Source organism: Nicotiana sylvestris, chromosome 4, assembly GCF_000393655.2.
Source record: "Nicotiana sylvestris chromosome 4, ASM39365v2, whole genome shotgun sequence".
Lineage (NCBI taxonomy): Eukaryota > Viridiplantae > Streptophyta > Magnoliopsida > Solanales > Solanaceae > Nicotiana > Nicotiana sylvestris.
Genome location: NC_091060.1, coordinates 161220820 through 161237502, shown reverse-complemented (window position 1 = coordinate 161237502; position 16683 = coordinate 161220820). Strand labels below are relative to the sequence as shown.

General features: G+C 35.7%; 3 protein-coding genes across 4 annotated transcripts; 1 reads left to right on the top strand and 2 right to left on the bottom strand.

Annotated features, from left to right (window-relative positions):
* Positions 1-146: 146 nt before the first annotated feature.
* On the bottom strand, positions 147-1191 carry LOC104232061 (uncharacterized). The gene is made up of 2 exons (XM_009785156.2): positions 826-1191; positions 147-727 (listed from the first exon to the last, which is right to left on the bottom strand). The coding sequence occupies exons 1-2, from the start codon at positions 1102-1104 to the stop codon at positions 275-277; spliced, it is 732 nt and encodes a 243-aa protein (XP_009783458.1). The 5' UTR covers positions 1105-1191; the 3' UTR covers positions 147-274.
* Positions 1192-1655: 464 nt separating this feature from the next.
* On the bottom strand, positions 1656-6859 carry LOC104232062 (uncharacterized). The gene is made up of 7 exons (XM_009785159.2): positions 6390-6859; positions 5546-5634; positions 5312-5450; positions 3264-3359; positions 3009-3131; positions 2242-2504; positions 1656-2117 (listed from the first exon to the last, which is right to left on the bottom strand). The coding sequence occupies exons 1-7, from the start codon at positions 6538-6540 to the stop codon at positions 2007-2009; spliced, it is 972 nt and encodes a 323-aa protein (XP_009783461.1). The 5' UTR covers positions 6541-6859; the 3' UTR covers positions 1656-2006.
* A 3038-nt stretch (positions 6860-9897) lies between these two features.
* Positions 9898-13488, top strand: LOC104232060 (pentatricopeptide repeat-containing protein At1g73400, mitochondrial). Of its 2 annotated transcripts, none has more exons than XM_070171636.1 (2): positions 9898-12296; positions 13170-13488. In XM_070171636.1, exon 1 carries the CDS (start codon positions 10368-10370, stop codon positions 12090-12092), a length of 1725 nt encoding a protein of 574 aa, XP_070027737.1. In that variant the 5' UTR covers positions 9898-10367; the 3' UTR covers positions 12093-12296; positions 13170-13488. The 2 variants fall into 2 exon arrangements, with proteins under 2 accessions (XP_070027737.1, XP_009783457.1); XM_009785155.2 differs by having other exon boundaries at positions 9898-12355.
* Positions 13489-16683: the final 3195 nt, after the last annotated feature.

The window sequence follows — 16683 nt, the reverse complement described above, 5'->3', positions numbered from 1 at the left end:
TCCCTATGATGAAGAACTTCCATCTTTGAACATCTGTGATTTGGCCTTAATGCCAAACTGGTAAAATAAGTGAGGTAAAATAAGTGACATTAAATGGACTACTTAGCCAAAGTTTGAAGCATGCAAAGCATAAGAAAGGTGTTGAATTCTCGAAAGAGTTTGTAGCTATTATTAAGAACATAGTGAATACATGAAAAATGAAGTTCAGCATCCCTTTTGGGAAAATGTAAAATTCCTTTGAAATTAAGAGAAGATTGGTTTTGAATGCCAACAACTAGTATATCTTGATCGTTCTTGCACTCTTTCGCCATGACCAAGAATCAGATGGAGATTTTGGCAAAGGAGGAAGTAACAACAGTTTACGGCATAGACCAAACGGCCATCCTTCACAATGTGAGAATTCCTGAATAGCAGAGCGCCTTGGAAAATCTTGAAACTCAATCCTGTTCAAGCTTGAAGAACGAGAAAGGGTTGTCTTAGCTGTGGCAAATGCCTCATAGCTTATAGCACTTGAGCAGCGCGAAAAACGAGTACCAGCAGAGAGGAAATCCTCGTTATCTTCCTTTTCTTGATGTTCCTTGTCCTCCTTTTGTTGCATTAGCTTTGTGGATGTGAATAAATCTCCTGCTGTTGGCGAGAAACTCCAGTTGAACTTGTCACTTGAGATAGTTGTCTGTCTTCTGCATTTGGACTCCATGTATTTACTTATTACTATGGATACAAACACCTGTTGATAAAATTCACAAAATATCTTTCAGAAAACATAAACATATCATAAGATTAATGCATTGAACTTGAAAGAAAAACTTGACTATAAATTATTACTTCCTCTTCATCATCATAATCATCGATTGCATCGTCTTCGTCTGAGATTTGAGTACTAGAATGTCTTTCCTTAAAAATGTGGCAATTGGCAAATGCATCCTTGAGAGTTGAAGAGAAGAATTTGCATCTCTCGGAGGGATTTGGTGATTCTTGCTTGGGAGAGAAGACCATGTTTGGAGAGTAAAATTCTTTGAGTGTTGTAGGTGAAAAGGTTCCCCAAAGAGAACTAAATACTTGTAATTTTTCTCTACTGTTTTTTCCCTTTTGAAATTCTTGCATGAAAATGGCCTTCCATCTTCTATGAACTTTTTTGGGTCTTTAATCTTTAAAGTGAAGACAACATTAAAAGAGCCGACCAAGGTATTTTCAAGATAATAACTGATGGCAACTTGGACTGCTTCTCTCAACCCACTAGGCCAAATCAACTGACATCTCAGTTTCTTATTCTATATATCTTAGTTATTGTTTCTATTTCATAGTAATGCTTCTAAATTTGTAGCCATTATTTTTCACTTCAACCTGAAGTCAAGGGTGAAAGAAGACACTACACCAAACTATGACCACTAAAAAATCCTTTCAGATCTTATAACCTTATGTGAATATGGTATAAGAGATTAATCAATTTGACATTGAATCAGCTGAAAAGACGAAAATGATGTCATCAACAGAAATATTTTTTGGTATAATATTTTACTATTTACCAAACACTGTCCATTTTCAGGATATCCACCTAAAGAATTTTTTTCATAGCTGGCACCTTTTGAAGCTTAGTTAAAATACCATAAGTTAGTTTAGAATAATAAAACTACGTTTCACCACTAACACAATCATTTAGCTCTCGTTCTCCAAAATTATAATCACTGTGTGATACAAAAACAAAGTTTTATTTTGGTAAAATCTATAACAACAACAACAAACCCAGTGTAATCCCAATAAATGGGTCCAGGGAGGGTAAGCAGACCTTACCCTTACCTTTATAGAGATAGAGGCTGTTTCCGATCGACCTCGGATTTTGGTCAAATCTATCTTCCTACAAAACAATAACAAGAAGAAGAGAAGCAGCTCTACCATAAGAAACTGCAACTCGAGAAAACTGATTTCTTGCCACAATGTTACAACATCTTCATATAGTGGAAGCAACAAGATTTCAAGGCGTATCGTCTATTTTGTTAGTGACAAATTTATACACTGACAACACCAGACATCCATGGAACAATTACTGGTGCATTTGGGTGAGCATTTCTGTATGATTCAGGATAGCGGTCCTTAAAATTCAACGTAGGTGTCTCTGCCTGCATTTGCAAATGAAAAGAGGAAGAGACGATTGACAACAGCTTAGTCTGCTAAATATCAAAATTTGCAAAGATAAGAACGGGAGGTAGTAAAGTTTGTGAAGGGAAAGCGCGCAGAACTTACATATTTTAGCCAACACTCCTGATGCTTGTGTTGATAAATATCCGGAGAGTGGCATCCCGTCTCTGAGGGGCAGTAAACCCAAATGTTACATTTCTTTTGATTAGGTCTGGCATGCTTAGCTTGATTCAAACAAGCCATGCAACACTCATATGCAGATTTTTTATGGTGTGTAAGGCCCCATCTTACAGCAGCACCACCGTAATCAGTATGGAGTTCAGCATGACACTCGGGAGGAAGCTGCTTGCCAGCTATGACTTCATCATCTGGAGAATATAAGTTTATAAGTTACTGCATAAGTATCGATAAGTAGAGAGGGTCTCCTTCTTTTGTTAATTTAACATAGCAAATTTGTGATAGAGAGGACATAATATGAGCACGCTTGATTGATCAAATTTTAAGCATCCATGCCTTCAATCAAAGAGATGTTTTATCTTTTTCTTTTCTTTTGTACAACAAATAACAACTAAGCCTCAGTCCCAAACAAAGTTAAGACCGGCAATATGAATCCTCCCTTCTTTCTTTAATTCAAATCATATCATCATCATGCAAAACAAGAAAAAAGAGGAAAAAAAGAGGGGGAAAAGCAAATGATATAACAATAACAACAAAGACGCTTGCAAAGGAGAGGCGGAGAGGGATGGGAAACGGAAGAATACTTTTCTTGCTCAAAAAACGGGAGATAACGAGAAAGCTGATGAAAGGTCTAGACCAAAACAAACAAAAAAAAAGAAACACATAAAATTTGGACTGAACAACTATCTCATTACCAAGTTCCTCTTCACCCTCAGGTTTGTCATCATGTTCTTTATTAGTGATCTGAACAGGTATCCAGAGACCAATTTCTTCAGACAGCTCAGCCCAGTCATCCTCCAAAGCTCGTGCAAGTAAACCTGCAAGCAAGGTCACAATAGATATTACCTTCTTTTCTGAAAATTCCAGTGAACTAGAAATGAGAACTCCTTCATCATCAAAAGAAAGTTGAAAATACAAACTGTGGAATAGCAGTCATAAAAAGGACATACTAGCCTCCTCTGGGGAAATAGTTGAATTTGATGTTTTCTCATGAATGATTTCTGCAACTTCATTCAATTTTTCTCTTCGCCAACTTTCCACCGCATCTGTTCGACAAAAACACCGTCAAACATGATAACCAGGAATTGTAAATGAAACACAGTAAATGAATGCATACAATAAAAATATCATAAGGAACTAATAATAAAAAAGTATATTGCAGTCGATGCCCTTCTCCAAATATGTTTCGGTGGCTACTTCGGACTTCACATACACATGAATTCTTCTAAATTAAGTGGCATTTAAGTAAGCTATCCGAGTCGATAGCAGTGGAGAAGGTGTACAATACCTGGATCTTCCCCTAGGCAATAAAGTGGAGAGGGAGCTTTAGCAACCAATAACGCAAAAGTTTGGGAGATGATAGGAAGGATGAAGGAAGCAGGTACTAGAAGTTTGGGAGAAGATAGGTGGGATGGATGGCAAAGGGAGGAAGAGTTTCCTTGATAAAGGCAATCCAATCGAACATTCCTAGAAACTTCATGTCTCTGTTTCCCATCCCACCTTCAGTAGCCAAGAAATGTTATGTTTAATCTAAAAAAGAAAAATACCGAGGAATGAATGGAGATGGAGATTTTCATTTGGAGTGTTGGGGGAGAGTCAAATCCCCTGTTAGGAACACACGTTGGGTACCCGAAGATAAATAACTATGTTTGACTGAGCTCTCCCGAGAAAACGATTATAGAGGTTCGCAAATTAGGAGAAGGCTCTGTGGATGGAGGTGATTAATAAAAAATGGTTCCTAAAAGAGATGAGTTATTATTCTTAAAGAACAAGCTTATGGAAAGGGATCGTGAAGGAGAGAAAGGATGTTTCAAGATTCATTAGAATCATTATCACGAACGGGAATGCAGTCCATTCTGGCTTAATATTTGGTGTGATGATACTGTTCATAAAGACGACTTCCCTTGCATACTCTCCATTCCAAATACAAAGGAAGCCACACTTGCAGAGATTGTTTCATAGGGATGAAGAATAAATAGCATAGAAAGCCCACAAGACAAGGAGAGTGACAAGGTGAAAAGACCCTGCACAAGCTATGTAACTATGAGAGAAGAAGATAAGATGGTGTATAGAAGGGACTTCTATCAAAATCCTTCGATATGAAGTCTTATTGTAGTGGAGGTGGGCCGTTGATAACTTTGGAAAGGATAAAACAAGATCTGGAGACAAAAACAAGGGGTGAAGACACAACAGGAAACATTGGAACATGAATTGTTGATAACTTCGGAAGAGTCTAGACAGAATAACATAGACTTGTCATTTAGTAGAGAAAAAGAACAAGTCTTGAGCATCTGGTCAGCGCATGCAACAACAATGAAGGCAAACAGACCTAAATATCATGATTCGGAAGCTCCGACAACTCTCCATACTAGGACATACTAATTATATGTTTATGCTAAAGAATATTAGTAGTATTTAGTTTTCAGCTTATGTTTAAACAGAAAAAGCGCATGGCAAAGCAAATCCAATGTTCCGCATGCTAGTGTAACACTCAAAACCAGTGTAACAATTCTTTCCATCTGACAGCTTCCTTTTCAGAAGACCAAGACACCTGTTTCAGCTACACTTTTGTGAACTGCATTTAAAGAAAGGTTTCCGTTCGCCGAATTCGGTAAAAGAAAACCTTAGACACTAGGACCAAATAGACATTAGTAAGAGATAAGATGACATAAAAGTCTACAACTAATACAGGCTTCAGTATAAAAAGTCAAGAAGTCTTCCCTGATAGAAACTTTAAGAATGCAGGCAAGGGCGGATCCAGCTTGCGACTTACAGGTTCACGTGAACCTAGTAGCTTTTGTTCAAACAGTGTAAATGTGTTCCAAAAATTCATTAAGTATCTATAAATATTTAAATGTGAACCAGTTACTATTGAAAATTTACTCGAGGTCATTTCAGTAACCCATAAACATTAAATTCTGGATCCGCCTCTGAATGCAGGTAGAAAAACAAGGATAGCACAATTTTATTAATATACAGAAATAGAAGGCACACTCACCTTGTAGCATCGTTGCATCGGCATTGGCATTCACGGCTTTTAAAATTACTAGTATCTCATCTGCTATCTTCCATTTAATATGCTGAGGTATTTGTTGCACCTTTTCATCCTTCAAAAGTTCGATCTTTAAGCGATTTACCTTCATCATGTAAAAAGCATTCCTCATCAAGCAAAATCCACGTGAATATAGCAACATTCAGAAACAAGATACCAAAATCTCAAATAAGGTCTTACCACGTTAATAAGTTCTATAGGTTCTAGTTGTTTCCGTAATTGAATTGACTCTTCCATTTTCCTAATCTGATCTGAGGTATACCTAAAAGCTGTATTCACAAAAAACATCCATTTATCAAACCAGCAACGAATATTCCAAGTAATCAACAAAAACCAAACAGGTCAACAGAATATTCAGAATCAAGAAACAATTAATCAGGGAATGCCTAAAGGTAAAAGCTGTGGCAAAACTCAAAAGCCATGGATTCTATCAAACAAACATTCGACTTTCCAAGAAAATAACAAAATCAAGCCAACAAGAAAATTAGGGTGCTAAAAAAGAAGCCAAAACCTGCTTGTTTAAAGAATCAAACTGTTCCTGTATGCTTTTTCTTTTAAAATCCACAGTCAAATAAAGGGTTGGGTCATAAAATAATCTGAGGTATAGCTAAAAGCTGTGGCAAAAGAACCCTTATTTATCAAACAAGCATTCAACTTTCTAAGAAAGCAACAAAATACCAAAATGAGTACAAACAAAAGATTCAGAATCGAGAAAAGGGGACAATAAAAAATAATCTGGTTTTATGGGATATAGCTAAATATACTTAAACGCTGTGGCAAAACCACTCATTTATCAAACAAGCAATCAACTTTCCAGCAAAATCCCAAATGGGTAAACATAGAATTCAGAATCAAGACAACTTATTCATCCCAAAATAATATGGTGCACAGCTAAAAGCTGTGGCCAAAAGCGCTCTTTATCAAACAAGCATTCAACTTTTGAATAAAGAAACAAAGGGGTAAACAGAAAATTCAGAATCAAGTAAAGGGTCATCCCTGTTTGAGTATAAATAGCAAGCCTTACCTGTTTGAGTATGATTGTAAGGGTACATATATACAGAAGTGTAGAGAGAGTGAAGCACATAGAGAGCAACAAATATGTTGATTGAGCAAATAACAATCATAGTTCGCTTATATAAACACCATTTTCCTCTCCATTCTACTGCTCTTGCCATCGCCACTCACTTTCTCTTCTCTTCACTCCTCATTCCATCATCTTCTATCCACTCAATAAAACAAAGAAAAAGACACCCCAAGAATCTAGAGAATGTTTCTTAAGAATTCGTTGTTTGCTCTTCAAGGATCAGATAGATCGTTAGTAGCAATACTATTTTTACTTGATTGATTTTATTAAAACAATCAATGGAGATTCTTTTAGCAAGTGCTATAGACTATAGTAGTATAGTGTAACAATGGAGATTCTTTCTCCAGCAGCTGTCGTTAGTGAAATGTGTGTGTTTTGGGTGGGTCATAGGGGTTTAATTTATCAATTATAATTACTACTCCTCCGCTCCACTACTTAGGTAGAGATAATTATGATTTACGTGATGTAACGTGTGATAGTACGGGGAAACAAAAATGTCGGGGGAGAAAGATTATGTTTTTAGGGTATTTCGATATTGTCTGGTTTTGGTGTTAAAATGATATTAAAAGTTAGTTGTAAAAAGGCAGAAAAGGGAAAAGTCTTGGATCCAGATGCAGAGCCGGGATTTGAAGTTGGTGGATTCAGAATTCTAACCTTCTTTGTGCTATTGGAACTTGGGTTCTAAAGTAAGAATTCATATCTATTCAATAAATTTCTCAAGATAAATATATGATTTGAACTAAAGCTATTGGGTTCTGCCGAACTCGCTCCGCCCCTTTCATACCTCGGGGACTTTACTACTCAAGTACTCATAGTACATGTCATGTTAGAAATATTTGATTTACTTAAAAATTACTAACATGGGAAGTGTAATATAATTTTGAAATCTTCTATAAAATGCTGCAAAATGAAAAGACACACCTATGAGTGAAATGATCTACCATTTTAGGTTTGGAATTTGCGTATAATAAACGGCTTTGCAAATAGTTAATTATGGATCTTAGCTGAAGTTAGTTCTCACTTTTTAAAGAAGTTATTTAAGAAGCCATTAGATGCAATTCTAATGTTATACTGCAAAAAAAAGCTTGCATGACTTGTAGAAATTATAGAAACTAGTAATATGTTACTAATAGTGTGCTTGGAGCTTTTTTGGGGCCAAAAATAATGTGTGTGTTTTTTGCTAAAAGTGATTTTTCGCTAAAGATAAAGGTATTTGGCCAAGCTTTTAGAAGGTTAAAAGGTACATTAAAGTAGAAGCACAAACAGTTTTTGGAAAATAAAAAAACTAGCTTCGTCGCAAAAGTCCTTTTTTGAAAAGTACTCTCTCCATTTACTTTTACTTGTCCACTATGGATTTTGCAGGTTTTTTAAGAAATAATAAATTAAGTGCATAATTTACGATGATACTCATATTAATTGATGCATATTTTTAATGAATTTGAAAAAATATTTTGAAATGGTTAATTAATACTATGGTTATAACAGAAAAAAAAAAATTATTTTTTGTTGATATGCGAAAGTGACAAATAAAAGTGAAAATAGAATACCGGACAAGTAAAAGTGAATGGAGGGAATACTTTTAAGAAAAATATACTTGTATTTTGAGAAAAAATACTTTTCAAAATAAACTGATTTTAGAAGTTTTGTTAAATATGCTATTAGTAGGATGCCTGAAGAGTGGAGGTGGAGTACAATGGTTCCGTTGTATAAGAACAAAGGTGATATCCAGAGCTGTAACAACTATAGGGGTATCAAATTACTGAGTCATACCATGAAAGTCTGGGAGAGAGTGGTTGAAATGAGAGTGCGAAGGACGGTGTCTATTTCAGACAACCAGTTCGGGTTCATGTCGGGGCGATCTACCACAGAAGCTATCCACCTTATTAGGAGGATGGTGGAACAATACAGGGATAAGAAGAAGGATCTTCACATGGTGTTTATCGATCTAGAGAAAGCGTACGACAAGGTACCTAGGAAGGTCTTATGGAGCTGCTTAGAGGCTAAAGAGGTCCCGGTTGCATACATTAGGGTGATTAAAGACATGTATGATGGTGCTAAGACTCGGGTTAGAACAGTAGGAGGCGACTCCGAGCATTTTCCGGTTGTTACAGGGTTGCACCAAGGGTCGGCGTTCAGCCCTTTCCTATTTTCCCTGGTGATGGATGTCATAACGCACAATATTCAAGGGGAGGTGCCATAGTCCATGCTATTTGCTCATGACATAGTCCTAATTGACGAGACCCGATGTGACGTCAATGAGAGGCTAGAGGTTTGGAGACAGGCCCTTGAGTCTAAAGGGTTCATATTGAGCAGGACGAAGACGGAATACCTCGAGTGCAAATTTGGGGACGAGGCGACGGACGAGGGAGTAGAAGTGAGGCTTGAATCTCAAGTTATACCTAAGAGGGGTAGTTTGAAGTACCTTGGGTCAGTTATTTAGGGGACCGGGGAGATCGACGAGGATGTCACACACCGTATAGGGGTGGGGTGGATGAAGTGGAAGTTAGCGACGGGAGTCCTGTGTGACAAGAAAGTGTCACCGTTACTAAAAGGTAAGTTTTATAGAGCAGTAGTTAGACCTGTCATGTTGTATGATACCGAGTGTTGGCCGGTTAAGAACCTACACATCCAGAAGATGCAAGTAGCAGAGATGAAGATGTTGAGGTGGATGTGCGGGCATACAAGGATGGATAAGATTAGGAATGAAGATATTCGAGAGAGGGTGGACGTGGCCCCAATAGAGGACAAGATGCGGGAAGCACGACTCAGATGGTTCGGGCACATTCAGAGGAGGTGCACTGATGCACTTGTGAGGAGGTGTGAGCGATTGGCGGTGGTGGGTACGAGGAGAGGTAGAAAGAGACCTAAGAAGTATTGGGGAGAGGTGATCAAGCAGGACATGGCGCGACTTGGGATTACCGAGGACATGGCCCTAGACATGGAATTGTGGAGGTCGAACATTAAGGTTGAAGGTTAGGGGAAGTTGTGAATATCTATATAGCGCACTAGAGTGAGACTAGCCCGTTAGGAGTTAGGCTTAGGATACTACTGGTTAGCTACTGATGCAGGACTTTATACGCTGGATATTAGTTTACCTTCCATCTCTCTCGTATTTCCTATATTCTCTTATATGGCTGTTATTTTGCTATTTTAATTTCTTTTATGTATGTTATGTATTTTATGTTTTTATATTATGAGTCTATTAATAGTACTAATATATCGTCACTTGATGCTTTCTTGAGCTGAGGGTCTCTTGGAAACAGTCTCTCTGCCCCTCGGGGTAGGGGTAAGGTCTGCGTACATACTACCCTTCCCAGACCTCACTTGTGGAATTATATTGGGATGTTGTTGTTGTTGTTGTTGATAAACATGCTATTAGTGAAACCTTTTCAGTGAATTATAACCTCTCTCGTATTCTTTTTTTAAATCACAAAGGTATTCGATTGAATTTGCACCACTTTGACTATTTTATTAAATATGTGTCCAATAACCATGATCATTTCATTCTAATCCATTACAATTTCCTTGGAATGTTGAATATTAATTGTGGTTTGTAAATGTAGTTCTATCAAACAATATCTTCGGATTTATGTTCAAAGTAGTCTATTGCTCTTTAATTTTTTATCGAGCATATCTAACATATCGGTGATAGTTTGGGGAAAGGTGGCTAAAGCTTACATTGTAAACATTACTACCGGCGCCGGGAAGCAGATTTAACGGAGAACAAAACGGCGTCATATGAGTCCATTATTTTGCTCTCTGCTTCCACCCATACGTATGCCTCCGTATTTTTCTGGGTAAAAGACTGAGAAGCAAAAGCCAACTTCTGTGTGTTTACAGCTTCCACTTGTTCGATGAAATGCCTCACCGGAAAGCACACATGATTGATCAAAGATAATTTGTTTTGCTCGTTGTGCGATGTCTCAGCTCAAAGTTGTCTCATTTATCTGTAAAACTTTGACAAGAAAATTGCATTCCACAAATCACAAGCTTCATCAAAATCTAAGGCCAAATTCACTAGCATCCAAACATATTCATGGGCATGCCAGCAAACACGAATTACAACATCTATTTGCTACAAGGGTATCATTTATCTTGAATAAAAGTTCAAGATTTTGGGTACCATCATTCATCAGTGGGTCCTTTCAGCGGTTTTATTGTGCAGAAAATTCTGCATTGGAGAAAACAACAGAAAACTGTAGCAACGATTCCATTGATGATAAGGTTTACAAGGTTGTGATGGATCACTCTAAGCCAGAGCATAAGATGGAGAGAGCTCTTGATAAGCTTGAAATAGAATTAACGACGCCATTGGTGGTGGGGGTCTTGCAAAAGCTTCATTATGAAGAGAAGTTAGCGTTTAGGTTCTTTACGTGGGCAGGACATCGAGAAAATTATAGTCACGAGCCCCAGGCGTATAATGAGATGGTTGATATATTGTCTAGTACAAAGTACAAGGTGAAGCAGTTTCGTATTGTTTGTGATCTTCTAGACTACATGAAGAGGAATGATAAGCGTTTGGTTCCTATAGAAGTCTTGTTGACAATTCTTAGACAGTATACTGAAAAGCATTTGACACATCTTCATAAGTTTGCGAAGAAGAAGAAGAAGATAAGAGTGAAGACACAACCCGAAGTATATGCCTTTAATTTGTTGTTGGATGCTTTGTGTAAGTGCTGCCTTGTGGAAGATGCCGAGGCTATGTTTAAGCGGGTGAAGAGTAAGGTTAAGCCAACTGCTGATACTTATAACATTCTTTTCTTCGGTTGGTGTCGTGTTAGAAACCCAGATAGAGCTATGAGCATTCTTGAACATATGATCGACATAGGGCACACGCCCGATAACTTCACCTATAATACTGCAATTGACACATTTTGCTCCGCAGGGATGGTGATGAAGGCTGCTGAACTTCTCGAGTTCATGAGAACTAAAGGTTCAACCATGTCTTCTCCCACAGCAAAAACTTATACTATTATGATCTTGGCTCTTGCTCAAAATGATATGATGACGGAATGTTTTAAAGTTCTCGGGGATATGATAAACAGTGGATGTGTTCCTGATGTTTCAACTTACAAGGAACTGATTGAAGGTATGTGTTTGGGTGGAAAGACTGAGGCAGCTTATAAGCTTTTGGAAGAGATGGGAAACAAGGGCTACCCTGCTGATATAGTTACATACAACTGTTTTCTTAAGGTCCTTTGTGATAATAAAGAGAGAGATGAGGCACTTAGGCTTTATCAGAAGATGATCGAAGTGGGCTGTATTCCAAGTGTACAGACTTATAATATGCTAATTGTTATGTTCTTTATAATGGGCGACGTAGATGGAGCCTTTGAGACATGGCATGAGATGTCTAAGAGGGGTTGTGCGCGTGTTACAGAAACATACGGTGTGATGATTGAAGGGCTTTTTGATTGCAATGCTACTGAAGAAGCATGCTTTCTTTTGGAAGAAGTTGTTAGCAGGGGTATGAAACTGCCATACCGAAAATTTGACTCATTTTTAATGCGGCTTTCAGCCGTTGGTGATTTACGAGCCATTCATAAACTGTCAGAACATATGAGAACATTCTACAACCCTGCTATGGCACGACGTTTTGCCGTCAATCAGAAGCGGAAGAGCATGAGCTTAAGAGGAAAGTGAAAATAGTTTATGTTGTCTAAATTGGAGGCTGACATCCATCTTGCTGCCTTGATGCTCATGGTTTGAGAAATTCAGTTAATGAGGAAATGCTGATCTTTGAACCTAACAGATCGATCACTTGGCAAATGGCTTGAAGTTATTATTGCAAATAAAGGATTTGTTGTGGTCAGTAAGATTCATACATTGAAAAGAAAGAAGAAAGAGGTGCATTTAAATTTCCTCACACTTTAAATCTGCTGTGTACATCTCTATTTCTTAACATGGTATGTATATTTTCTTTCACTTTAATCATTTAAATTTTTGGGAAAATTTCAATTAGAACAACTGACCTCCATACTTTTCAATTTTATAGCCCATATTTCAATTTACAACCAACTAGCCCAAAAATAATAGGCTAAGATTCAACATCCAACTCAAATAGGTTCTCAAAATTACTATTTAATTTTTAAAAAAGATTCCCCAAGCTTTTAAATTAATTTTCGAATCAGTAACTGTGACTCAAATATTAATTCAACAAACCAAATTCATTTGGGTGGTGAAAAGTAGATTTTTAACAAGGTTAAATATGTGGGCTTAAATTCCGAATTTGATTTTGTGAGAAATTTGGAGTGAGTGTTATTTAGACTTGTTAGAAATAGTATAAGGAGGTTGTATATAAAATTTGAAGTCATTTAATGGAGATTTGGACTGGTTTTGAACGAAAATTGCAACTGAAAATCGTGGAAGAAGTTCGTCTACAGACGCTTGTATAAAGGTGTATAAAAGTGTATAATAGTGTATGAGGTGTGTTTCTACACTCATATACACTATTATACAAGATTATACATAATTATACAAAAAACTAACTTCGTCTTCTTCCTTGCGTCTTTTCTGAAATTTAATTCAAATTTTGCTCAAATCTACTCCAAATCACTTCAAATTTAAATTTTGAACTTCTTTTGATATTTTCAATCAATTGGAACAACACCCAATCCAAACAACTAAAAAATTCAAAAAAAAAAACATTTTTAAAAGCAAAGCTTTGAATGGTCTTCAATGGTAGACTTCTACTCTTCAATTTTCTTACATTGCAAGCAGGTGACACAAGAGGAGAAGCAGAAAATACATGGCCCTTGAAGCATATGTAGAAGATGTGAGAAGAAGAGAAAGTGAAAGCAATGGTTGTGAGAACAAAGAATTAACTCCATAGCTTTTAGAAGCAATGGTTGTAAGAACACAAATTTTGAATTTGCAAGTGCTTTCAAAATATGTACAATGTGGGCTAGGTGGGGTAAACCTTAAAAACATGAGCCATTTTTTGTTATGGTGTGAAGTCATATGTATTTTCTTGTAATTCTTTCTAAATTTTTTGAGGAACCATAACCTGGGATTTTCTAGGGTCAAATTAATAATATAGTTTTCTAAGAACCTCTCTAACAGCTTGTTTGGATGGTTGTTCCCTATGGTATCGTATTGTACTGTTATCCTTAAACAATGTTTGTTTTAATTGTTTCATTAAAATTGGTTGTATTGTATTGTTAAATCCATTGTTCCGCAACATTGAAAAGTCCCCTTTTTTGAAACAACTTATTTGGTGTGGTAGGATTGTTTCCTATTTTTCTTTCCAATTATGCCATAACTTATTACTCCACAATTCTATTTTATCATTTACCTTTTATTCTATTTTAACTCCAAATCTCTAACCTATAACCTACTTTGTTTTTTTTCCAGAACTTCTGCAACGTTAAAGGTGTTTTGTCGCCTTCTGTTTTATTTTTTCTCCTAATTTGCTTTTAACTCGATTCTAATTAGTTGTGCTTTTTGTTTTTGCCTTCTTCTGTCTCGCTCCTTTGTTCTGCTTTCTTAAGGTGTTTTGTCTTCTTCTATTTTATTTTTTAAAATTATTTTTATGCATATTTTTTGATAAATTTAATATTTAAACAATTGAGGGTATTTTAGAAAACTTATCCGTTACAGTACAGTACGATACAGTCAAACCAAACAACAATATATTATTTAACAATAACAAACAATACAATCTATCTAAATATTGTATTCATAAAACGATACAATACAATACGGTACAATACAATACAATACAATACAATATATTATAAAATGGGGAATAATGATCCAAACAAAGTGTAACAAAGGACAAGTATATCTATCCCTTGGTCCAAGTTTGCAAATAGATTTCCACTTTTACTTATTCAGCTAGGAAAACCAACGGACAATTTACTATTTTATATCTATTTTACCCTTCTTATTAAGTACTTATTTTCAATTTATTTTCTAACATATAATAAATAGGGGCGATATATTAAAATTATTATATTATTTATTATTTTTTAAAGAATATGTCCCGTGAACAGTGGACAAATAAACTTAGATGGAGGAAGTATTTAGACAGTGACTTGTACCAGATTGGGATTAGGACTGTAACTGGATGGTGACAACGTCATGGCTGTTCACATTGGCGAAAAAATATTGGTTTAATAAGCTGGAAAGTTGACATATTCAATGCCTATTAATTTGGAGATAACTCAAACTAGGACAAGATATGCTACAAAGATATAGTGTGAATACCTCTAGGGAAAATAGCACTCTATAGTCGTTCTTAAAATAATAATCGAAAATATATATTATATTTATATATATATATATATACACATTCTGTATATTATATATAAAAGTTATGTAATTTTTCGACTATCAAATATAAATAATTTTTAATGCGGGCCAAAAGTGATAATACACTTTACCTCTTTGACGAGGGTAGATTGTAGGAATTTTTACTTCCTATAGCAAAGATTAACACCTTATTTATTTTAAATAAATATCGTTTAAAAAAATTATATTCTATAGATACTTTTTAATGTTTATAGCAAAAAATATCTAATTTTGGTTACCTCCTACCCCTAAGTCACTAAATACGCTATTCAGTTATACCATTTTCTTTCTCTCTCTACTTTGATACATGTCATTCTCTTCCATATAATTTGTGCAGTCATGATTCTTCCTGTGTTCAGGGAAAAACTGTTCTGCTCAACGTCGAAAATAAATCCAAAAAGAACACTTTTTCGGATTCATTTATGCTCAGAAGTATATATTCTGAAACTTCTTTCGCTATTTGGACGCGTGAAATGAGAACATTTTTGCAACTTTTAAATCTCATTTTTGGTTAAATCTTTATTCTATTTTTGAGTCAAATCTTGTCTGATAGGGTATTGATTAGAGAAAGAAGAGTCCTTATTCTGCCACCATTGCTCGACAGCATCATCTCGAGGTTCATCTTCTGGAGAAAGAAGAGTCCTAATATTGGATAAAGCTCAACTTCCGTCATTTTCAATACAAGATTTAAGCTTTAACATATTCCTTATTCTGCCACCATTGCTCGACGGCGGATTCGCCGGAAATTAGTCTTTGTTCTTGAACAAAGACGACGGAGTTTGGGGTTGAGCAACTTGATTTTGTGTTAATATATTTCAACGTATCACGCTGTATTTTCATGTATTTCATTGTATTCATTATCTTTTTTTCATTGTAATTCAATGTATCTCGCTGTATTCCATGTATTTCATTGTATTCACTGTCTTTTTTTATTGTATTTCAATGCATCCCGCTATATTCTATGTATTTCATTGTATTCACTATCTCGCTATATGCCATGAATATATTCATATATTTTTTTTAATTAATATAATTTATGTATTCAGATGTATTATATAATTTCTCTGAAGATTGTTATGTTTTTGGGGTATTTTTCGGTTGAGAATTTTTTTTATAACCGAAAATACAAATTTTGTATGCTATAATTGAGTTTGTTGAGTTATATTAGGAGTCTATTATGTTAATTGATACACTTTTCGTTTAAAAATAGTGTAATCCCTGTAAGCACGTGATTTTTGCCCTATGAGAGAGTTACTCCCAAAAAATTCAAAATAAAATAATTTTCCTTTGTGTACAATTTTGAGGATTTTCGTGGCATTTTTCAATAATTATTTGTATTTGTCCATGCATGTTTATTTGTTAAATTAATAAAAAATACAAAAATACATCGCATTTGCATTTAGGATTTAAGTTTACAATTAGAAGTAATTAAGTTTGTTTTACAAGAACAAAAAAAATCATAAAAATAATGTACGTTGCATTTTTAGCATTTAATGTCCAAATTGTGTGATTTTATCGTAATTGCTATTTAATTGTGTGTTAATTGTTATTGAGAGTTAATTTGCACTTTTATAAATTAATTTAGTTCTATAGGATAATTTAGGATTTTTAGAATTTAGTTTCAGTTTAAGAAAAATAAAAGAAGAAAAAAGAAGCAATAAAAGAGGAAGAAAATCGGATTGGGCCACCTTCTAATTTAAATCAACCATGGCCCAAACCAAATAACCCCACCGGGTCGACCCGACCCAGTTCGCCCCATAATCCAAACTAATTCCAACCCCCATTTTTCATTTTTTTTATTACCCTAAAAAACCCTAAAAAATATACCCCCCCCTCTTCTTCTCCTTCCAAACCCAGCTCTCATGGCTTCCCCCACTACTTCTACCCTTCCCCTCGTCTCAAGCTCCCATGGTTGACCCCAACCCAGCAAACCGCCCCCTCG